Source organism: Phalacrocorax carbo, chromosome 2, assembly GCF_963921805.1.
Source record: "Phalacrocorax carbo chromosome 2, bPhaCar2.1, whole genome shotgun sequence".
Taxonomy (NCBI): Eukaryota; Metazoa; Chordata; class Aves; order Suliformes; family Phalacrocoracidae; genus Phalacrocorax; species Phalacrocorax carbo.
This window is the reverse complement of record NC_087514.1, coordinates 110369653-110394036: the sequence shown is the minus strand read 5'-3', so window position 1 is coordinate 110394036 and position 24384 is coordinate 110369653. Positions and strand designations below refer to the sequence as shown.

The 24384-nt window shown below is 41.1% G+C and overlaps 1 protein-coding gene across 4 annotated transcripts in view; it reads left to right on the top strand.

Moving 5' to 3' along the window:
• HECW1 (HECT, C2 and WW domain containing E3 ubiquitin protein ligase 1) overlaps positions 1-24384 on the top strand; it is a 273075-nt gene that overhangs the window by 77359 nt on the left and 171332 nt on the right. For all 4 annotated transcript variants that reach the window (XM_064443833.1, XM_064443832.1, XM_064443830.1 and 1 more), the window contains one exon: positions 12894-13218. In XM_064443833.1, coding sequence (XP_064299903.1) covers positions 12894-13218 — 325 coding nt within the window. The remainder of the gene's footprint in view (positions 1-12893; positions 13219-24384) is intronic.

The following is a 24384-nucleotide window of genomic DNA, read 5'->3' as shown; positions in this document are numbered from 1 at the left end:
AATCCATGAGAGGTTTCTTTTCTTTTGAAAATGTGTTGAATCCTGTGGTTATAATTGCATGGGAAAAATATTCAGATATCATGGTCTAAAAATAAGATTATATTTTAAATTAATCCTAACCCATCAAATGACAGGTTTGTTTCTAGGTTTTGAGAACTCGTTCTAAGAGTAATTGTTGTGATCTGTGTCCTGAAATGCAACTTGCTGCTCTAAATGTTTGTCTAATGTGTTTTCCAACAGAAAAAGGTTGTAGCATGGATTGAAAACATTTGAAGTTCTTTAGTTAAAATATGAACTCTTGATTTTCTAGTTTGGATTAGCCCTCATTGACTGCAGCTGTTGACATCTATATGGGTTTTCCTCTGCTTTACAAAGTCACTTTTTTTCACATTGAAGTCAGGGGAGTTTTGCCTTTAATTTTGTCAGAAGCAGGATCAAGCACACTCAACTGGATGGCATTTCTGTATTTGTCTGGAGGTAATATGGTAATAACAGGACCTCTATAGCCAATTAATTTTAAAATGTCAGGGAATATTCTAGGCTTCATTGAAAGGTAGAAGATGGAGCTGAGGGCATGCTCCCAAGCTGGTGTCTGCCTGAGAGACTGGTTTATCGCAATGGTTTGTTGTTGTTTGTAGATCAAAGGAGTGGTTGATGTAGGCATTAATACTCAACAGCCTTCTAATAATACCTGCCTGCCTCAGCCCTGCCTCACTGCCTGCGGAGGTTAAGATACCAACATTTCAAATCACTTTTAAAGAAATACAAATGGGTGTAAGAAGCATGGCAGAGTGTAGGGGCAATGAATTAAACAGGAGATTTAAAATGTTCTCTTTGCTGTGGAGTGGGGGTCAGCCACCATGGGCAGCTGGAAGGAACCATAAGTGAAGAGCCTCCTTCCATCCCTCCTTTCATGTGTTGTTTGTCCCCACGTGTTAATCCAGTGCCTGTCCTGTGGCTGGTACAGCAAGTGATGCCTTGTGCCTTATCCCTTCCTACCTATGAGTGAGGGGAGCGTGGTAATAGAGATGAGTGAGGAAGAAGAGATATGCCTTGAGAATAAAAAGGGATGGGGAGGAGAGGAAGATGCACCGTCACCTGGGAGCATGACTTGGGTGTGATGCGAGGGATGTGGCACAGAGGAACAGGGAACTTACTGACGAACTGGGATAGAGGGAGACAGGAGGGAAACTATATGCAGCTCTTGCAGGGAATGGTACTCATGGTGTTGACAGAAATTTTACAGGTCATGAACATCTTGTGGTGTGTGTTTATGGATCGGTTTGTGCTGCACACAGGAGCATCCAGGCAGAGAGGGAACCATGGATGGTGGGAATACTACATGGGTAGATCTGAGCTCTGCAGGATAAATCCTTTGATACATATGCATGTGAACCTGTCATTTGCAAAGATGCATACTCGTGTCTGAAGGGAGGTTAATATTAAAAACTTTACTTTCTATATCTGTGCTTAGTTGCTTTCTGATGCCCTTTTTGCGTGTGTGTGTTTTATACATAATAAGCTATGCTTGATACCTATGCAATACATTAGATAATGTTTTTCCTCCATCTGGTAGCAATATGCACTACAGACATCACACAAGCTTTGTTTTTTAGTAAAACAGTTGTCAGGGTGGAAAGTATAATACATTCTTAATGGTAGAGAATGGTGGGATTTTTATAACTCTTACATATCATAAGAAATTATTTTTCTGCAAAAAATTTTCAGAGGAGTCTCTGGACTCCAGGGAAGAGATATGGGAAATGTGGGACTACTTCTGAGCAGAGAAATGACTGTACCTGACAGTTCTGGGAAACATTGTACATTACTGGGTATCTTTCTGCAACTCGTATTTACAGCATTTTGTTAGTAGTCTCTTAAATTTTGCAAGATGTCTTCAGCTTTTCCTGCAAGCCTCTGCTACATTTACTGGTATTAAAACTTTTGAAAAGATCTGTACATAAAGTGGATACAGTATACTGAGTATTTTCTTTTTCTCTGCTTTGACTTTCTCTGGATGTACCATCTAGTTTGCAATTTTATAGCTGGCTAGAAAATGAGACTATTCTTAAATAATCAGGTTGTAGTTCAGTATGTTTTTTTTTAATATGCCTTATGTTTCTATTTCACATGCCTGAATGTACTTAAAATACACATTTTCTGCCACCCTCAGGAGTGCTTTGGCCACTTATCTTTATATAATATAAAATCTTATAGCTTCAGAGGTTCATACACAGTTCTCACTCCTTCCTATCTCACCTAATGTGTCTAACCTACGATCCCAACAGTCATTGACTCCTTAAAAAGGTGATGAAGAGAGGTGGAGCTGAATCCTCTCTAGGAAAGAAAGCCTTACCTGGGTCTCAAGTCTTTAAGTATGAGCCTGTCTCTTCCCCCTGAGTACACAGGGAGTCCTGGGAACCTGCATTCCTAAATTAGGTGATTCAAGTCTTCAATGATTGAGCTGGATGAATCTGGGCCCCTGTTAGTGCTGTTAAAGACATCGGTCTTTTGCATGGACAAAGTACTTGAAGAACTGAAGCCACTGGTTATAAAAATCTGTCAGGTAAGAGTTGTTTATTATTATGTGCTGTGCAGAATCTGAGACAGGGCATCCAACATGGTCAGGGCTTCTCAGTAGGAGTGTCAGTTAATAGCTTCACAGAAGAGCAGCAATGTTTTTAACCTGCAGAGCTGAAGAGCGTCCCTGTTCTTACCTCACTCCTAAAAGCCCTTTGGAGTAAGTAACGTTCCTGGGAGACCAGCAGAGTCTAGCTGTGCAGTGGACCTGATGAATGCAGTGATGATTCTTAAATAGACCAGTGTGGGTCGCACAGGCTTTTTGGGACAACTCTCTGCTGAGTGATGCTTCTTTACTTTTAAATAGCAGATCAAACCAGTACCAGTGCCTGGTACAGAATGATTTCTTTCCTTCTTGCAGTGATTATTATTCACAAATATTGTCCCTGAGTTTGGAAAGATGACGAATGGAGATTCTTAGTCTCTGGCACCACGCTCACTAGTACTGTGTATCTGTGAAGCTGGCATGATCCACACTGACCTTTAGGGACAGGAGGATGCTCTCTTGAGAGGGTGTGTTGTCCTACCAACGAATGCTTCACCTTGAACCTGTTGAGAGGTAATAACTGTCCTGACTCTGTCTGGTACTGCAGTAGAACTTCTATGCCTGCTTCTGATGTTTAAAACCAACCAAGTCAAAAATAAAAATTTCCCGTTATGTGCATTGTAAAGCACCATCAAAGGTGAGCATTGTGGACTTCGGAGTATTTGAGAGTAGAATCTGAGCAGATCCTAAGGTTATTTCTTTAATCTTGTAGTGTGGAAAGAATAGAGTGAAGCTGTGCAGTGTTACCTTATAGAATCATAGAATGTCCTGAGTTGGAAGGGACCCGCAAGGATCATCAAGTCCAACTCCTGTCCCTGCACAGGACAACCCCAAAATTCACACCATGTGTCTGAGGGCGTTGTCCAATTGCTTCTTGAATATTGTCAGGCTTGGCACTGTGACCACCTCCTGGGGAGCCTGCTCCAGTGCTCCACCACCCTCTGGGTGAAGAACCTTTTCCTAATAGCCAACCTAAACCTTCCCTGGCACATCTTCCTGCCATTCCCTCGGGTCCTGTCACTGGTCACCAGAGAGGAGAGATCAGCAGCTGCCCCTCCTCCTCCTCCTCCTCCTCCCCTTGTGAGGAAGCTGTAGACCACCATGAGGACACCCCTCCGTCTCTTCTTCTCCAGGCTGAATAAACCAAGTGACTTCAGCCACTACTTGTACAACTTCCCCTCTAAACCCTTCAGCAACTTCGTGGCCCTCCTCTGGACAGGCTCTAGTAGCTTTGCATCCTTAATGTACTGTGGCGCTCAAAGCTGCACACAGTACTCAAGGTGAGGCCACACCAGTGCAGAGTAGAGCGGGACAATCACCTCCCTCGACCGGCTGCAATACAGCACTTGATGCACCCCAGGACACAGTTGGCCCTCTTGGCTGCCAGGGCACACTGTTGGCTCATGTTCCACTTGCCGTCAACCAGAACCCCCAGGTCCCTCTCTGCAGAGCTGCTCTCCAGCCTCTTGTTCCCCAGTGTGTATGTACATCCAGGGTTGCCGTGTCCCAGGTGCAAAATCCAGCACTTGCCCTTGTTAAACTTCACATGGTTGGTGATTGCCCAGCTCTGTAATTTGTCTAGATCCCTCTGCAGGGCCTCTCTGCCCTCGAGAGTGTCAATGGCTCCTCCTAATTTTGTGTCATGAGCAAACTGAATTAGTATTCCTTCCAGTCCTGCATCCAAGTCATTTATGAAGCCATTAAAGAGTACTGGCCCTGAGATGGATCCCTGCAGAACCCCGCTAGTGACTGGCCACCAGCCCGATGCAACCCCATTTACTATGACCCTTTGAGCCCGACCCACCAGCCAGTTGCTCACCCACTGCATTACAGGTTTATCCAGCTGTGTGCTGGGCATTTTGTCCAGGAGGCTACTGTGAGAGGCAGTATGGAAAGCTTTACTGAAATCCAAAAACATTACATCGATGGCTTCCCTTGGTCAACTAGGTGGGTGACCTTGTCATAGAAGGAAATTAAGTTTGTTTTGTTTATCTTGGTTTAAGATATTACCATTTTGGCCCTTTTATTATTTTGTCATGGTTATATTTTTGAGATTTTTATATTCAGGCCATGTTGTATGTTTACCTGTTCTTGTGTACCTGAATATGTCATTTAAAAATACTGGCAATGTTTCCACATCTTTTTTTCTGTAGTGGGTAAGTCTGATGGCTGTTTATCATCCCTTGCTGTGCCAAACTGCTGAGACAAGACTGTTTTTCTGCTACTGATTTAAGAGAAATTAAGAAATTAATTTTGTCCTTAGCTGCATTCTATTGCAGAAACTTCCCAGTGCTTTATGTAGTGAACTGTGAGTGAATTATCACTGTGTCAGTACAAATGTGTTGAATGTAAGATTGTTAATTGCTCTTAGTTACGCAGAAGTAGTCTACAATGTAGAAGCTTGGAGTAACCTCATCTAAAACTGGTTAAATGTCATTTTTTTTCAGAAACTGGTTTATATTCTTACAGGAGTACAAATCTTAATTCTTGGAATCATTTCATTGGAAATGCAATGTTTGTATCTTTCAGCATGCTCTCTTGGGTTCTATTAGACAGCACTCTTTCTTACTTCTTCCAGAAAGAGAAGAAAAAAAACAGTTAATTTTTTTTCTTTCTTTTTCTGAACTCCAAGAATTTCCCTTCAATCATTGCCCCTTATTCCAGCTTCCATCTGCTTGTGCCAAGGAAACCATTTAAGTGCTCTCAGAAAATATGGACTGCTCTTAATTGTACTTTTTCTTTGTAGATGCTAAGAGTACCTATGGTTAGTGCGCTGCCAGCTTTTGCTGCGTATGACTAATAGGCCTGCATCGGGAATCAATCCCACCCACCACCACTGAACCTTGCTGGGTTGTCCTTGAGGCCAACTCTTTCATTTTGATTCTGATTTGTGCAATGATTTGCACATCGCTGAAGCAAAGTTAAATGTAAGAGGATACATTAACATAGTAGTACAGCTAGACTGGAAATGCACAAAGGTCAGGAAATGGAAAAATGAACTACCTAATAACATCCATTTGCCCCATTGTTGATGTATAATGGCTTTGATTTCCGATTAGTGTTTATTATAGGCATAAATATATGTATTGTGCCATAGACGTGCAACATTGAGACAAACGCACTTAGTTGTCCAGTATTATTATGGCATGCATCCCTCTGAAACATTTGCAGCCTTCATTTCAGTTTTCCCAAGAGCAGCAGTTTCATCTATATGCTCTGTAATATCTTGCAGGGAAAAGGGCATCAGTAGACCATGGAAGTCTGTGACTCCCTCATGCTATTAAATAATACCTTTGGAGCTCTGAGAAACCATTCCTGTGCCTCTCAAATAAATGGCCCAATCCAGTGAAGTTCTCTGTGTTCTCCAAATCTTTGGCTTCATTGCATTCTCCAGTCTGAAGCTTGATGATTTTCCTGTTGGGTTTTATGTTTTCAGCAAGTCAGATGCGGAACCATTTGGAGAAGATTTTATATAGCTCCTTGCACTATAAGGCCTTGTTTAGTGAATTTGGCTGTACTATAAGCTATGCTTTAAAAATCCTTTTTGTGCTAAGAGTTATGCTAACAATTATTCCAAAATTCAAATGTCCAAAGGGATTTTTCTCACATGATGATAAACAAGTAAATAGTTGTGGTAGGTGGGAGTAGGCTGATGGGGGGCAGATATGATAGCTGAAACGGTAACTTTGATTAGCTTACTTTTGAACTGTATTTCTTCTTACCTCTGCGTTGCCCTGCATTTTGTGTAGTCAATTGTACTGTGCCCAGTGATGGAAAATGCAAATGTTCTCTTGGTTTACAATTTGCTGCACAGGTACCATGTCCTGCATTAAGAGGGCTGTCCCTAGGCAAAAAGGAAGAAATCTGTGTATTTTATTTACCTTTTCCTGGCTCAGAGTTCGACAGAGAGAGAGTGTGCCTCCCCTGAAAGCTGCTGACTGGTGGCAGCGAAGGGGCCCTCTGGGCTACAGGTGGGGGAGCTGATGGGGAAAAGGCTGAGAGCAGCAGGCTTGCGGTGGGAGTGGAGATGAGAAGGTTGCTGGGAAGAACAGGGAACAGATCCTGCAACAAGTCTTTAGGGCTAGGAAAAGAAGGAGATTTTGCTCTGAGGAAGGAATTCAGGTTGCTGGGTTGAGAGCAACGCTGGAGGGGAAGGTCCTGCCCTGTAATGAGTAGCAGCAAGATTCATTCTCATATTCTTTTGCTTTCATCCAGCTTTTTTACTCTTCCACCCAACAGAGCTGAGTTTCCAATCTTTCAGAACTTACCTGATTCTAATTTATGCTCTAATAAAACTGTTTTACATACTGAAAGCCCTTTCAGTAGGCTCACCTTCAAGTTAAAGGTCTGCCTCAAAGCTGTGGCTTGCAGAGTCCCATTACATTACTTTGCAATGACTGTAGGCACTATTGCTCTCCTGTTCGTCTTTCTGGCGCAGCCTCAGGATTTTGCTCTGGGTGTTCACACCTGGGCTGTGACTAAGTTTTAAAAATAATTTTATGTTGTCTCTCATCCATCCAATTAAAACTTTTATACAGGTGGTTACTACCTTATATTTCTGTTAGTACAATATCCTTGTTGATACACATGATCTTATCTTCCTGAAAGCTGGTCAGAAGACTTTTGCTGTCATAACTTATCACTTTCATCAGGCTACCCTAATTTTTTTTGAATCTGTCTTGGGTCCTCCTTGTCTTTTACAAAATACATAAGCCTTGCAAATGAAGGTTAAAAGCTTATCAGGCGAACCTTCATCTCTGGTGGAGCAACCGAAAGACTGACTCCCCATCTGATTTGCCTATGATATCAGACTTGACTCAGACAGATAAATGTGCTGTGTCCCAAGCTTCCCATCATACAGAGCTATATCTATGTCCTTCTTGGTACTTGCCCTTGAAATTCTGGTTGTAATGATGCTTACAGACATCTGAATTACTACATATGTCTGTCTTTGAGCCCACTGTCATGCTGGCTAATATTGCCACCTTGTTCCCTGTAATTTCTTCATCTGCCAGCGCTCAGTGATGGGTTGTATTTCGATCATATGGTATCTTTGGTATGGATAGTAAAAGTCCGTCATACGACCATCCTGACCTGCACAAATACATCTTCTCTGACAAAGCAGCAATAGGAAGTAACAGGTATCAGTCCAAGTATCTAAAAGACAGCTCCTATTTTCTGAACAGAGAATTGAGCTAGATCCTTGCAAATGCTTAGCTGAGAGCTATCTCTGTATTGCTAAAGTATCATTTGGCTTTCTGGCATGATTTAAAATAATACCAAATTTTAAAAAAATCCCTAACATTAAGCCCTACAGTTCTCCAGGGGAAATGGCTGCATGGCAGCTCTGAATCCTTTTGTGAAATTTAGCTAGCAATAATGGCGTGAAGCCTTCCAGCCAGAGGATTCTTCTTGTCTTGGAGAGGGAGGCAGTATGGTTTTCTCAGGTGGTGAAGGAGAAGGCAGTGGTGACAACAGGTCTCTGCTGTCCCAGTGCCAAATAGTGATCGGGCAAGGAGATGGGTGTGAGTGTGAAAGGGAGACAACATGGGAAGAAAATCTGTCAAATACTTTTTCTTGGTATTTACTGATTACAGGTTTTTCTATGTGTACCTTTTTGAGATCGGTTTTCTTTACGATTGGATCCCATCTATCATTTACTTTCAGCTGTTTCTTCCTACTTTAGCTTGTTAGGGATTGCAGTTGCATTTATGTGGGGGAAAAAATGCCCTAAATTAATTTTTCTGACCTTTGTTTTCATTAGATGGATGAAGTGACATAAATAAGAGGCAAGTTCTACCCACAGATAATCCTCCAGAAATCTCATTTTGAGTAGGACTTTTATGTAGCTGGTAGATCTCTAGAGACAAAGGTTTCCAGAACTTTGTGAAGATCAGAGGGAGTGCCAGTGTGTCGTGGTTCAGCCCCAGTTGGCAACTAAGCACCTTGCAGCCGCTCACGCCCTCCCCCCACCCCTCTGGGATGGGGGAGAGAATCGGAAGAGCAAAAGCAAACACTTGTGGGTTGAGATGAGAACAGTTTAATAATTAGAATAATGATAATGATTATTATTATAGTAATAACAAAAATGATAATATAATAAAAAGGAAAAAGGAAAAAAGGGGGAAAAAAAAGAAACACAAACGATACAACCGCTCACCACCTGTTGACCGACGCTGCCGGTCCCCGAGCTGCAATTGCTGCTTCCCTCCCCCATCCAGCTCCCCCCAGTTAACATACTGGGCATGATGTTACATGATATGGAATATCCCTTTGGCCAGTTTGAATCCACTCTCTTAGCTGCGCCCCTTCCCCTCCCGGCTTCTTGTGCACCTGGCAGACCACAGGAAGGTAGAAAAGTCCTTGACTAGTACAAGCACTACCCAGCAACAGCCAAAACATCTGTGTGTTATCAACGTTGTTTTCATACTAAGTCCAAAGCAAAGCACTGTGCCAGCTGCAGTGAAGAAAATTAACTCTATCCCAGCTAAAACCATGACACAGTGAGAGGGGAAAAAATGTCCGTTTAGGTAGTTTTGCTCAGCACGCTAACATTTTATAGCTAAATACATGTTGCCACAGCTATCTGTACACAAAAGGGCTGTTACTGATATTAAAAAGAAAATTACTAAATTTATTGGAGTAAATGCTTGTTTATGCTAGAGTAGCTGCTAGTAGTAGGAAACCTGTATTTTCCACCAATAGCAATCTTTGCATTTCTTGACAGATGTTAATTTAAAAGTTGTCTACTATACAGTAAGCTGAAAATTACTTATGCATGTTGTATTACATATTATGTATGTCCAAATGAGGAATGTAAAGGGCAAGAACTATACATCTGCTTCTTCAGGTGTTGAAAACTAAAGTAACTGGGCATTGCTGATATAACTGAAATATTGTACATCCTTGTCACCTTATTCCTCCTGTCCTAAATGAGTTCAGGTGTAGGAAATAGCCAAAGAGTGAATCAGTCACCCATGCAGTATTGGCACCCTCAATTTAAGACAATCTTAAGCTCACGTGTTGAACATGTCATATCCATGTTGTACTTAAGTGTGGCAAGATGAGACCTTTTAGGACAAAACCTGATAATCTGAGACAAAAAGGTTAAAAGGTGTGAGGAGACAATCACTTTTTGTCTTACATGCAGAGATACCCTGATCAGCAAAGGCTTTCCTCACTGCGAACCATCATACAAGTGGTGAGGGGAGTGAGCGGGAAAGTGAACCCTGGGGATCATTTGGTACAGAGAGCCCCCGGGGTAGAAAGACCCCTGGACAGACCTGACTGTAGAAGCAGCTATGGAGTGACTGTTCTGAGCCAGGAGCAAAAAGGGATTTGTTTCTGTTGACAACCAGACTTGATCTGTTGGGTCAACATTTGGCCATTCATTGTTCTTGCTTTATAATTTACCCTGTATATTGGAAATGAGAGTATAGCTTAGTATGTATAGTGTACACTCCTCGGCAGAGGGATAGAGAGAATAAATATGAATCTCAAGCCCCTATATTTTTTTAATATAATATATATGTAGTACTAATACATATATATACACTACGTATCTATGATGGATGAGATTCTTCCACAAGAGATTGAGAGGATGTCTTTGTGATTTTTTTTTTTTTTTTTTTAAGCTGTCTCACTATGGATGGGACTCTATCTCTAGGGCTTGGGGCTGTGTGCATGCTTTAGACAGGTGCATGGAAAACATGCAAAGTTGGTAATGAAATGCAGAGTAACTGTTTTTCCTAACTTCTTTTCTACTTAGTCATACAGCCATGCTGTATCATTTAATCCATATAATTATGTGTGACTGCTGTCCTATTTTGGGTTTTTTTTTTCAGTTGGGGGATTTTCTGTTTTGCAGAGTAATATATTTGTGTAGAATCAATGCTGGAAATAAGAGACACAGAGATTTCTTGAGAACGTGGCCTTCTGGGTTACTTTCAGATTATGCCGTTTGTTCCATTGGCATCAACATACAGGAAAATGGGAACCTACAGAACTAGAATATAGTGATGAATTTACCATTTTCATCAAAACTGCGTGAAGTCACGCTGAAGCTGAAAAAATTAAATGTTTAAGTCTAATTTAATTTGACAGCATGCAGTTAATTAATACTCTACATCCATTAACATTCAAAAATGAAAGTATCTGCAGAACCGCTAATCCCTGGAGTAATTTGTCACCAGAAATAAAATGTCTGCCTTTGAACTGAAGTAGCTTTCTTGTAGCGCGCTATGAGTGAAGGAACCCATGTTAATGACACAGTCTAATCCAGAAGAGTGGGCTCGAAGTTCTTCACAATGCTATCTCACCATTATAAAACCAATAGTAGTTATCTCAGGTACTGCTGTGACAGAAGATGCCTTCTTCGCTAAGTGGCAGAAACTCCCATTGATTTTAAATTACTGCCTACAGTGTGGTAGTTGTGCATGTCCACAAATGCATCCCAGCTTAGAAAATATTCACAGCATGTGAGACCCTGGTTTTTGATAAAAAAGATGCATTTTCTGTTTACAGGGAATATCGGTCTTTATACAATGAAGTGAACTCTTTTATCAAGCAGTGAATAAATATAACTTAGAAAAGAAGCAGCAAAGACATAGTTAGGTGCATAGCAAACACAACATCGTGTACTTTGTTCCCCCACATGCTTCCTTCCTCCTTCTATTCCTGTATCTCTAGTGTAGCCTTTTGCATTATTAGCTTCAATCTTGCCAGCACTTAATATAAGGTGTGGTATTCCTGCTGGAGCTATTTTTGCTTATAAACCCTGTTTAATGCAGTAAGTGAGGATTTGGGTCAACAGATTGTAAGCGTGGTAGGGCAGTGTCTGCAAAGTGACAGCGTATTCTAGGGGTACAAACATGCCATTTTTTGTTCTCGGTACAGTTTTTGTGCAACAGAATCCTAAGACACAATAATAAGTCTCTTAATACCAATTTTTGTGGAATAATTAATATAAACAAAATATTTTATTTTTTCAGGACTTACTGTTCTTCTGTGCTACCATAGCCTTAATAAAGCCAGGGTTAAATAACTGCTTGGCTGGACAAAGGAGCTATGATTTTTCTTCCGCTTAATTTGTTTGAGTTCAAAAGGATGATTTGACTTATGATCATGTGAAAAGTATTTCATAGCATACTGGAAAGCTGTCTGGTTTTGTATCTAATGGACCTGACAGCATGGCTGGCAACAGATGGATAATGGAAGGCTAATGAATAATGAAAATCTGATTGAAATAGCAGAGCTGCAGGGACAGAAGAGGGAAAGCTGGGAAAGAAAATGGAAAAAACAAACAGCACAGAAGTAAGAAATAACCAGTATATTGATCAGTATCAGAGCATGTCTTCACATCAAAATTTAACCCAGTCATAACTTAAGCATCCTCCATCTGCTAGTTCGCAAGAGCTCTTAACTCATGCACCATAACACATTTGTACGTGTCACTCATCTTGCCTTGAGGAAGGAAGGTAGGTTGGAATTTAAATATTTTTTCAGCTGGTAGTACGATGACTATTCTGCAGTAACCTTGATTACCATTAATTGTCCGGTGCATTCCCAAATTCCTACCAGGAGTGTGTGCACTGTATCTCATAGTCTACTGCAAAAAACAGAGCAGAGCAATAGCATCAGATGTTATCAGCTGTACTGAGAGGCATGGCAACAGTTAGTTTGTATTTACACTTCAGTGAAGACATCTCTATTTTGGTAACAGGATAACTCCATTTTCTTGGCTCTCACTCTTCAGATATCCAGCAGGGAGAAAGAGCTCTTACTCACTGCTAACTGGTCTCTCCAGATGGGATACTGTCTCTGGGGTGACTGTGCTTTAAGAAAGATTCCTCTGCAAATCTAACAAGAATTACTGGGGAGAAGACTTAACTCTGGTTGTCAAAAGTGGGAAGACTATCTCCTGATGTTAAAAGGGAATGGCTGGCTAGCAGTTTGATATGATGTTTGTGTCTGGATGCGTGCATTAACATGGAGGAGCCCAGCTACTATTAATTTCCTCACACACTGCCAGTTGTGGCTGAGCTTGGTGGTGCAAGGCTTGCTCTTACACTTTTTTTCATGGTAAAAATTATGGACTAGGAATTGAGTTCCACTGTGTATCCTGCTACACCTTTTCATGCCTCTTCTTCGCAATGCCAAATGGAAAAAGATCTACTTTCTCGTTCTGATGTACAACTTTTCCTGAGCTTTGACATTGCTGAAAAATGAATAATACCGTAAATATGATCCTTTCTTTTTTTCTTCGCAGAATCTGTACCAAAACAGGTTCCTGGGCCTGGCAGCCATGGCGTCTCCATCTAGAAATTCACAAAATCGGCGCCGGTGCAAAGAGCCTCTCAGATACAGCTATAACCCTGACCAGTTCCATAACATGGACATCAGGAACAATGCCCATGAGACGGTCACCATTCCTAGGTCCACCAGTGACACAGATCTTGTCACTTCAGACAGCCGCTCTACCCTGATGGTCAGCAGCTCCTACTACTCCATTGGGCATTCACAGGACCTAGTGATATACTGGGATATAAAGGAGGAAGTGGATGCAGGGGACTGGATCGGCATGTATCTCATAGGTAGGTCCCCCTTACCCCTTCTCCTTTGGGTTTCTTGCTGCTTCTTTTAGTTGTAAGCATTTGGGTAACATGGGCTAAGGGTAATAATGAGCTGATACAGCTCTACTGAGTGTAGTCTTTAAGTGGGTTTATATATTACAAGATTCTTTTTCTGCTCCTGAATTGCTGGTTGCAGTCCTGGCACTCACTTCTTCTTCAGCAAAGATATGAGAAGGCTTTCTGTTAAGTTTCTTGAAATTTCAAAATATTTTCGTTTGAAAGCCATTTGCATTTTGGGAAAATTTTCAGGGTTTCCTTTTGTGAGTCCTTGAGTAATCTGTGACAGATGAGAGGTTTTACAAGTCAAGAATATGAATCATTTAAAAACTCATGAAACTGAATGACTTTTTCTGTATAGCCAAAGGATATTTTGATACAAACAATAATTATAGACTGAGGCAGTCTGGAGTTGTCCCAGAAAGTGTTGTGGTTTTTTTTTTTTGGGGTGCATTAGCACATTTCTGGCATCTCCATCTAGTAAATCCAGGCCCACAAAAGAGTAATAAGAAACGGTTTCAATCCACTTCTACGTGATTGTTTCACTCCATTATAAAACTGAAAATTTTTTAACCGGGTTTGGTTCCTGTGGAAATAGTCCTGTTGCCTAGACTGAAGTCTGTGTTAACTCTTTGCCCTCTGGTAAGTTCTGAACATGGTGGATCAGTTTCAGACACATTTGTCTGTGGATTAAAGTTCTTAAAAATGTGAAGTTCTTTAAATGTTTCCTGAAAACCAGTGTCTCAAAAAAGAAGCCAGACTCAAATTGGTGTCCCCACAAAGGGAAATGTTGGTAAAACCTGGCCCTTACCTGTTTGAATAAGTGTGCCTAGCACTAAGGAGGTATTTTAGTTCCTATAGCCCTGGTTCATCTTGCCCAGATAGCAAACCAAAACCAGGTAAAGCATATGATGTTGTGAGTTGGGGTTTTGGAGCAATCATAGGGGGCATCATAGGGAGCTGTGGTGTTACTTAAGTGCTTTAGTGGGTAAGACCAGAAGGCTTGGCATCACATGCTGAGGATGTTGGGAACACAGGTGTTGGTGACATAGGGGATATGAGAAGGTGCTGGATGGGAGGTCTGAGCGTGTAGATCAACCCTGGAACCCTGGTGGCACAGTGTTAGGCACTGGAAAATGAGTTCAGGGTATTGGAGAGACTGGGAGAAGGGGAGCATGAGGATAGCTATTTAGGACATGGAGGGAAAGGAGTGGGGGTTACAGCAAGCAGGCTGCAGTACTTGTTCCTGTGAGTAACCTCATAAAATACCCTGCTTTGGAAATAAAAGTAGGTTTCTGAAATTTAAAATCTTCTAGGAAAAAAACAGAGGCTGGATTTAAAACAGATGCTCTGAAAGCAGTCTGGTTTGTTGGCCGTAACAGAATTACTCATGTTTACAGTTTAAGCTTGCAGTTGAGTGTTTTACTGGAACAGATGAGAAGACACAGCAACCCCTAGTACTAGGCACTAAGAAGCACTCTAAGTCTATTCTGCAGTAGCATGGGCAACTCCTGAAAGACCATGATGCTTCAGTAAAAAGAGGCAAAGTGTACCTTCTGGTGGTCTGAAGTCAACAGAAAGTGCATAGAGCTGTTTCACATTGAATGAACTTGTTCAGCCGGGTTTCATTGCTCAGAGATGGTATCAAGGGCTGTGAAGACACATTGTAAATTTTTTTAATAGGTAACCTGAATACACAGAGATTTAACTGGGCAAAAGAAAAATCTGCCCTGCTACTCCTGCTTAATTTACTGCATCAAACACGATGTTGCTCCAGACACCCCACTAAATTAGAAGTACAAATTGTGAAGTGTATCCTCACCCCTGCTGGCTGAATGCCTGGTGTTAATGGCAATAGTCAATGGCTTGTTCCAAGCAACATCACTGCCAAATGAAAAATGAATAGTGTGTCTAGTCCCCAAGAAACCAACAGCTAACCCTTGGTGGCTTTGAAGGTGTTTTGTCTCCAGCCTCTGAGGCTCCAATCTAAATAACTGAGAAAATGGTAGGCAGCAGAACCCCTCATTCCCTTTTTTCTCTTCCTTTCCCGTCTTTCCACTCCTCCCCTCCCAAAAGCTAACATAAGGTGAGCTTTGGTGTCGTCGTTCCCTTAAAGAAAGAACATGGGAGACTCTGAAGATCACTTGGTTTTTGGTGTTAGTTTGACAATGAAAACACTCAGAATCTCGGAAGGAAACTGGCACTATGGGTATATCCACATTAACAAAGTAAGGGGAACCAGTAGGAACGGGTCTGTAGAAGCAGACATCTGCTGAATGCATTTCGGGGGCTTGGCTTTAGAACAGTCTCAGTCTGGCAGACAGAATGCCCTTGAGACACTGTAGTGCGTCTTTCAGTTTAGCTTTATCAGGGCAGAATCCAGTTTGTGTGCCTGAAGGTCACCACACAGTCTGGTGGTGACCAAGTGGGGATAATTAGAAGGGTCACTACAAAAGCATGCTTCTGACCTAAAAGAAAACACTGATGCATCCTGTGTTCAGTGTTTGTGACCAGCCCACAGGGTTAGGAGATCCTAGTGGCTTAGATCCCTAATGGCTTAGATTTGTGTGTGCATTTGCACAGAGCCTGCACTCCTGTTCCTGGCCTTGTGGGTATGACCTTCACAATGTAAACTGATATATGACTATGTTTTGAATTAGCAGCCAGACTGGAACAAAAGAACCAAAGAAACTATGAGCTTTTCCCAGTCTGCTCAATGGAGGATTAGTGTTGAAGCCTATTATTACCACTTGCATGGCAACACTGTTAACTCTTGCGTTGCTGCTGGTCATTCTAGTGTTTGTCTCAAAGCCAGCTTGTGGATACAGCCCAATCCTTTTTGTGATTGTTTGGGTTGGTGAAATTTGAGCTGAAAGGTTTGAATGTAGCACTATTTAATATTGTGGTGAGTCATGAGAACAACAAGAAATTATTTGCGTCCTTGGGGTATCAGGCAGTGTGTTGTGGATTTTCTTTAAAACTCGGTGTGGGAGCATTAGAGTTGGTATTTGTTATTTGTCTTGTGGGAGCTGCTGGGTATCCCAGGAAGGGGCTAAACAAAAGCAAAACAGAAGGCAGTTCTCACCTTAGGGGAGTTTAATCATTGCCATTGTAGTATTCCAGGAAGTACCTCCAAATAATTTTGTGAGGTTGTTGGTTTTGAAATGCATAAAACTTAGTCCGTTCTCACCACCGCTGCCATCACGAAAATTTTGATGATATCCAATAAACTGTAGGCTTCAGAACAAAGATGATCCAAATGTGGGGAAATATAGGTGATATAAAAAGCTTCCAAAAGAAAAAGAGCAAAAATCATGTAGCTTATATGTTTTGATAAGATGGGGCATTTTTGGGATGCTATTCAAAGGTGAAAGTAGCAGGAAAGACGAGTTAAGGGAGTCTGCCCAGCATGGAAGTTGTGTCTGCTTGCTCCTCATGTAGAGGAGCCACAGCTCCTTTTATCACAAGATATTTGTTTTTATCCTCTTCAGCCCATGTGCACAATCCTAAGGGTGGCCAGCTGGAAAACAGTCTTTGCAGAAGAATTTAGACTTGTTTATTAGACTTAACATTTATCAGGAAAAGTACTAGGCAGCCAGTCAATTTCTGTTAAAACAGTGTTAAAAAAAAAAAGGTGGTCATGTGTCTCATGGCAAAAAAGAGTATTATCTACCTGTAGCTGCTTGAAAACATCCATACACACGTGATTTTGATGAAGGGTCATAGAAAAACTCCTCAGTTGAAAGAAGAATAGTAAATTTTGACTTTGAAATATAGACATTATTATTTCAGTGCATATGGGAATTGGAAGAACGGGCCTTTCTGTGTGTTTAAGACATATTGTGACTTCAGGAGTAGGAATTACATATCATTCCTGCCAAACTTGAACTTTAGAGATGTTTTAACTTCCCCTTGTATATACTATATATGAGCTTTGAGATATGCAGAGGAACCTCTAAGTTCTGTAACAACTCACCTGAGATGTGCATTTGCCTTCCCCCAAAAGAACTAGTATTATGAACATCAGTCTTTCAGAGACATATCCACAATCAAAAATACACATAAACAGTCAAAAAGAGTTCTCTGAGAAATTTGAACATAACACAGCTCTGTTGCTATTTAAAAATCTCAGGAATTTGAGTTTTCTTTGTAGAAAAGCTATGTGTAAAGAAAATGCACACTGGGAAAAAAAGTGAAAACAAACCAAAGTTATAAATACTGTGGATAGTGTGTTTGTATATTTTTTAAAAGAACTCTCATTTAATGGCTACTTCGAGACAGATGGAATATTTGCAGTTATTTATCTCAAAACTTTTCTATTTCTCTTATCTCATTTACTATTACTATTTGCTACAGTATGAAGCCTCTTAGATAAATTAATATGGACTGCTGGCAGCTGCCTGTAGATAAAGAGCTATCTTATAATTACTGCAGTAGCATTTTAGCTGCTAGTAGATTTCACTTCTGTCATCATCTCCATATCTGATGTAGAGTAGCTAATGAGAAATGAGAAACATTTAAACCAGACTTTTGAAAGAATCGTGTGCTCCAGGGTCTGCACACTGATGCTGGGAATTTATCAGGGCTAACATTATACTCTTCTTACCCATACACTAGGCTTTTTTTATTTCAGCATTTCCTTGTGGGAAAGCAAAACATTATTAAAGGCTATTTATTAAAAGTTTCTTCATACACAAATCTCATAGGGTCCAATTTCCTGTCCGTGTTTGGCTTTTGATAGAGTAGTTCCTCTCAAATTTATTTAAGTAGGAATGTCTTGACCTAATTAGTGACTGAAGTTTAACTTTAAAACAGCATGTTTTCCTCCTCTGTTTCAGCCTTTGATGTTATTTCTCTCCCAAAATGGCAATTTGCCGTAATCTGACAAATCTAATTTTTAAAGTTATTGGTTAATAGACATTTGAACATTTGTTTAAAAACTTTCCGGGTTGATGTTAGGCTTAGAGGGCCTTGTATTGCTGTACTGCCCACTGAGGCAAGTGGAAAGAGCTACATTTTTCCTGCCGCCAGACTTGGATCAGGACTTGTTTGTACAGCTATTTTGCCAAACATCCAATGCATACAAGCAGAAAGTGTCACACGTTGCCAGCAGAGGTGGAAAATGTTGGAAATAGTAATGTGCATATAAGGCTAGGAGTTGCGGCTCCGTGTTTTAAAGCTCTAGTCCCCGATTCAGGCTCTTCTATGTTTGGACGGTTGCTCCACCTCTCTGCTTCAGATATAGCCATCTGTAAAACAAAACTCATCACAGTGTGCCTGTTTAGAGTGAATTTTGTTGATATTTGGATTTTTTGTGTCCTGGGGTTACCCATTTTCCCAGTCCTTTTATGGCCTTTGGAAGAGAACTTTGCTCTGCTCTTAGGGCTTCTCCTCAGTATATCATCTTGTAGTTGGGCCTCTTACCAGGCTGGGGATGGTGGCCATGGATGGCTGTGATCACCTCAGCAAGTTAAGTTTTGTTCAACACCTGCAATTCTGCCCTCTCTCTAAAACATCAACAGAGGTGCCCAGTGGCCAGACAGTATTCACAGCACTATTTATTTCAGGAACAGAAAGTGTCAGAGGAGCAAACCTGTCATAAGATAAAAAAAACAAACAAACAAAAAAAAAAGGCAACAATAGAAAGCCTGCACAAATGCTGAACAGAGAGGGTATTATATATCTGCCAAGGCCTACAATACCTAAGTGCAGCGATATCAGTTCTTTGCTCCAACCTGGCTTGCCTTTGCCTGGCTGCTCCTGAATCCAGTGAAAGTGACTTCTCTTTATCAGGCTGAGTCACTTTTTGCCTTTCCCAGTTCTGTATCTGGTGGACCACTTCAGCCAGATGAAGCCAGGATATGCTGTTTCCAGACCCACCAAGTGTGACATGAAAACAGTTAGCTTTTCCCTCTGGTTCACCTCTTTACTAGTAGGCACAGTCAACACTTAAATGCAAGGGTCTCTGAATATTCCCAACACGCGTGGCTTCTGAGCCATTCTCCCTTTCAGTGCTTCCAAGGTTGACCTCTGTCATTTGTGTGGTGCTAACGTTGTTAGTAGCAATGCACCAAAAAGCTTCTGTAGATGAGTTAGTGGAGTGGTGGTGTGCTTTATGGTCTTTTAGGGAAGCTGTGGTAAAGAAGCCTGTAGGTTGCCAGTTCTTTTCCTTAAATATCTTTCTTTACGTGGTAAAAGTGTTTACTGTGTGCCAGAAGATTCCCATTTTTAAAAAATATTTCTCCATAAAATAACACCTATGGTATTATGGACCTCTTCCTAGGTGAACAGGTGGAAAAGAGTTTTCCACTTCAGCTGTCATCCTGAATATCAGGAGAGGGAAATAATGCAGTTGGGGGGGTACAGCAGCCTCATGCCTTCTTAGTGTTGGATAAAACTGCCTCTGTGCTGTGCAAGGAATGCCCATATTGCTATATAGCCCAGACTGATAATGAAGCCAGTAATGACCACCCACTAAAGCATTTCTGAAGAAATCAGTCAGTGTGGGATATTGGTTCACAGAAAACCAGGTTTTAGCCTCAGTTCTGCAAAAGAAGCATAATCCATGCAGCACGTTCAGACCAGTGACTGGGTAGAATCAATCACAGCTCAAACAGTGGACAGCACAAACATAAAATTCTTGGCAGGATAAGGCTTAAAGCAGAAAGATTTGTTCTGTAGAGGTTGTGAAGCTAGCCATGTGGATTTTGAAGGTTCAGCATATATTTTTCTTAGTTTTCTAAGCCAAACTAAATCATTCCCAATCCTTACTGTTTATAACACTTAAACACGCTGTTCATAACATTTAAATAGTCCCATGCTGCCCTTCACAACTATTGTAATGACTGTGTATACATTTAGCTTTTGTAATCTTTCTCATCCATTGATCTCTCCAGCCCTAGACATTTTTTCTTCACTGAAGACCTTCCACTTTATAATAAGCTTATAACTGAATACCATTCTTCAGATAAAATCACTCCAGATTCTCAAGAGGTTCTTTGCACTGTGGTGCTTCAGTGCACACATCTGAGTTGTGTTTGGTTGTGTTTCGGGTTTTTTTAATTGCTGCTGTATCAGATCACAAATGCCTGTTTAATTTACTGTCTGCTGTTATGTCTTTCAACATTGCTATAAGCCCATTTTTCAAATACTGCAAATTATTTCCCCCCTATTTAAAGTACTTTGTTAACCTGGGCAAGTGTCATCTTTGTTCACATTTTAGATCGTCCTATGTCCCTTTATATCATATCTTTATACTGCCTTGGGCCTGTAGCATCTCTTATTTTAGTATCTTCTAGCAAATTTCATGGGAGCACTGTTTCCTCCTAATCCTCATTTTTCCAAATTGTGCTGTAGTCAATGGGGAGGCTTCCACTGACTGCGAACACTTTGGGACTGTTGCTATATTAAAAACAAGCAAAGAAAACTCTTCCATGCTGTACCTCACCACACGTTGCATATCTTCAGTTTTTTCTGTATGCACTGAGGCAGTCTTGATCATCTTTGTTTGGATTCCTCCTTCCTGTCTTCAGTTCTGTGCACAAGCTGGATGTCATTAATTGTGGAGAACTTTGTGCAATGCATAGCTGAGGTATAGCTGTTGCTGTGCTAAAACTCAGATGTGGTCCATCTGCTGCAGCAGTGAGAAGAAATCTGGAAGTGCAAGAGCTTTAAAGCAGAAGTCTGTAGCTGGGACAGGCATAGGTGAAATAGCAATGAGAGCTATGTGGATACTATCGCACTTTTAAGTGCGTGCAGAACCAAATGACACCAGTATTACCTGATAGATGCCTATGCCACTGCAACCTAACATCTGCTATGGGTGTTTTAGCCCCCACAAGCTGTTATTGCTAAGCTCCAGCCCAGCTCTTTTCTTTCCTCATTCTGTCTACCTTTTCAGCAGAAGATTTGTGGTTGCTGGGAGAGAAATAGATGAGTCATGGGTTGTGCTGGAGCACAGATCCCAAACACCTCAGGGATACCATAGAAGAATAGGGCCCATTGCCATCAGCTCTGCTTTTAGCCAGAGGCTCCGCTGTTGCAGTGAAGAAGGAGGAAGTCCTTCAAATGGCAGCGCTCAGACTCTCAGTGTGGTTAGCTCTAGTGCAAGGAGGGCAGGACAGCAAGGAAGGACTGGATCCACAGTTCATCCAGAGCCTTCTGAAAACCCATGGGCATATCAGTCCCAAGATTTAATAGGGTCTCTGGAACTGGCAGTCTTGTTTGCTTTTTTATTGGTATTGGTGTCATGAAAGATCATAATGGTATCTCCCAGCAGTAATTTGGAGGCTGATGAACTGCTAAAGGATAATGTCATATATGGCTCTGAAATTAAGCCACATCTTCAAACGTAAAAGTGTTTTGTTGAAAGTTGTAACTCCTTGATTTTGGGAGTAGATGACAGGTGTCCTTTGTGTTTTACGTGTAATTCTTTCTGCTTCAGATTAGGTGGTTCAGGTTTTAAACCTACCATGCCTCCTTTCCGTGTGCCTGGAACAGTTTTACTTACGTCAGTGTCTTCTGCCCTCAGTGACCAAGAATTATTGCAACTTTGCCGACTCTATCCCTATTTTATTACAGTTTATGCTCTTTTATCTATCTCCCTACTTTCATTTGGTCTTTCTCTAGCCACATCATCTTCTCACTCCTATTGTCTACTCGTTCACATTTTCTCCCTCCCAATTTACTTTTCTTTAACTGGGTAGGGATTAATTTTTGTGGGACTAAAATGGAACTATCAATTTATTTAAAAAAAAGCACATGCATAGCTTTTAGATCAAGGACTGCACTTTCAGCACCAATGAAGGATTAGGCCCTTGTTTTCCAGAACTCTTCTCCCTAACAGCCTATAGAAGGAGGATGCTACCTGTAAATCAGTTTATTCATTGTCTGCAACAGAAATTGGCAAATGAATTAACAGTGAAATTTTGATCCATGTTAGAACTGGATCTGTAGCTGCTGAACTCAGTGGAAACATTCCTATCAACGCCTATAATTATAGCCATTATTTGTGATTTTTTTCATTTTTTTACTGTGGTATCTTTGTAAATAAGAAATTGGTATCTGCATCTTCTGCATACATTTGTCATTAATAGCTCCTCTTCTGCAGAATGATGACCACTTGTATTGTACAAGTCTTTGGAAGCAGTTTCCAAGGGGTAGGTTTTGCAGTGCTAAAGGGTTGCAAAAGGAAACACTGGCATGGCCTGATACAACTCACTATGAGCTGCACTTGGGAATTGTAGAGGCTGTTGTCATCATTTTGTGGTGATAAATCGGGTGCTAAGAGAAGAAACATAAAAACCTGAAGCTTATCCATGGCTTACGCTTGTATTATCTTGCAAAATAATTTTATTTTATTGACATTCTGTCCTTTACAATGTTGCTTTCCTGCAGCTTTCCGTGTAAATTACAAAACAGATCAACCAGACCTCTGTTTCTTTGTGCAAAAAAATTGTTTTTAAAAGCATTTTACTAACTATATGTCAATAGTATAGACATACATATTGGCCAAAAGCACTTTTAAATTTCAAGCTAAAGGAAATTTGTTCAGGTAAAGACTCTTAAGTCCTTCTGTAATATCAGGAGTACAGCATTTCTTATTCATAAGGGATCAAGACATGAAGTGTAGCCTCTATTTTTTATGCCATAATTGCATTAAGTTTATAGAAAGCAAGTGTTGTAATATGTAGTGCTAAATCAAATTAGCGATGGGTAAGAGACTGGAATAGTGTACCAAGTTCAGGCACCTGTCTGACTTTGTGTTCCTGTCTCCTCATGTTAATTACTTGTTGCTTTGAACATAGCCCAGGTTGTTTTGTAGTTGTTACTCTTAGAGAATGAGGAAAGAGAGGCTGATCATATATATCAGCAAAATACTGCTTGAGAAAGGGGAGTTTTTCATTTTGGCCTATTGAGTAAAACCAAACTGACCAAAAAGGTCACTCAGCTATTTGTAACTTGAACTCCATCAGCCCTTCTGAGGAAGATGTATTGACTATCTGTTTGCTTCTCTGTGGGCATTTCAGGCAAGCTTTCAAATACCGAGGTCCTGTCTGTTTAGTGTAGGCTGCTGACAGCACATGAAGTCCCCATTATGTTTTTTACAGATCTTTTTGAGGGGTGGCCTTTATCAACGTTTTCGCTAATTCCTCTGAAGAACAGAATGCCTTTTGTCAATTGGTTACTGTCTTTCATCTGAAAGATAGCTTTCTTTGGTGGCCATAGTTCTTTATCTCTCTCTATATATAGTGCTTGTGAAGTATATTGGGATTGCTCAGCATGGAAGTGACAGTGCAGAATATTTTTAGCAGTAAAAAGCTGTGCTTGGAGGTATCTGGTTCTGTGAGGACAATCACTCTATCAAAGAATTGCTGCTGGTTCCCAAAGCACTTGCTGATATTTGCCTCTAGTGTGCCTTGGTCCCTCTGGCTGCTGCTCAGGCCCCGGCTGCCTGGCGCCTGGTCGTGTATCACCTTCTCCGCTTCCTCTAGGGACTGTATGAGATGTGGGAGGTCTGACTGCTGCTGATCCAGCATAGCTTTGCGGGTCTGCAGCTGCCTTCCCTCACCAGTGAGAGGCAACCAACACTTCTGTGTGTCCCTGAGCGGGGAGAAGCAGAGAACAATGTCTGCTGGCTCCCCATTTTAGATGCCCTCGCTGTCTCCGTCTCCAGCTCCCGGACTGGCCGATGATGTTCAAAAGGCCCTCTTTCTTTGACACTTTCCTAATTAATCAGCTGTTTACCATCCAGGGAAATGAAGCTACAGATCTAAGAGTGGTCACAAAGTGTTTGCTTTTAGGCCAGGCAGAGCCAAACCCAGGATATGCAGTGGATTGCCAACTAAGCAGAGGGCTAGTTTAAAGGTTAATCTCATTTCAAAAATAGAGCGAGAGAGATGCATTATAATGCTTCATTGGAAAAATGTCAAAAGCCATTAGCTGCTGGCTGAAATATATGAAAGGGAGCATCATTAATTCTGCTCTTCATTTCATGTGGAGGTGAAATGAAGCATTTCACCATCTACCTTTGGGAATTAAGATGCAACATGTTTTTAAGGTCAGTTCCTTTGTTATACGGATTCTCAGTAGAGAATAATAAAGAAAATAAAGTTTGTTTTCCTTTGCACA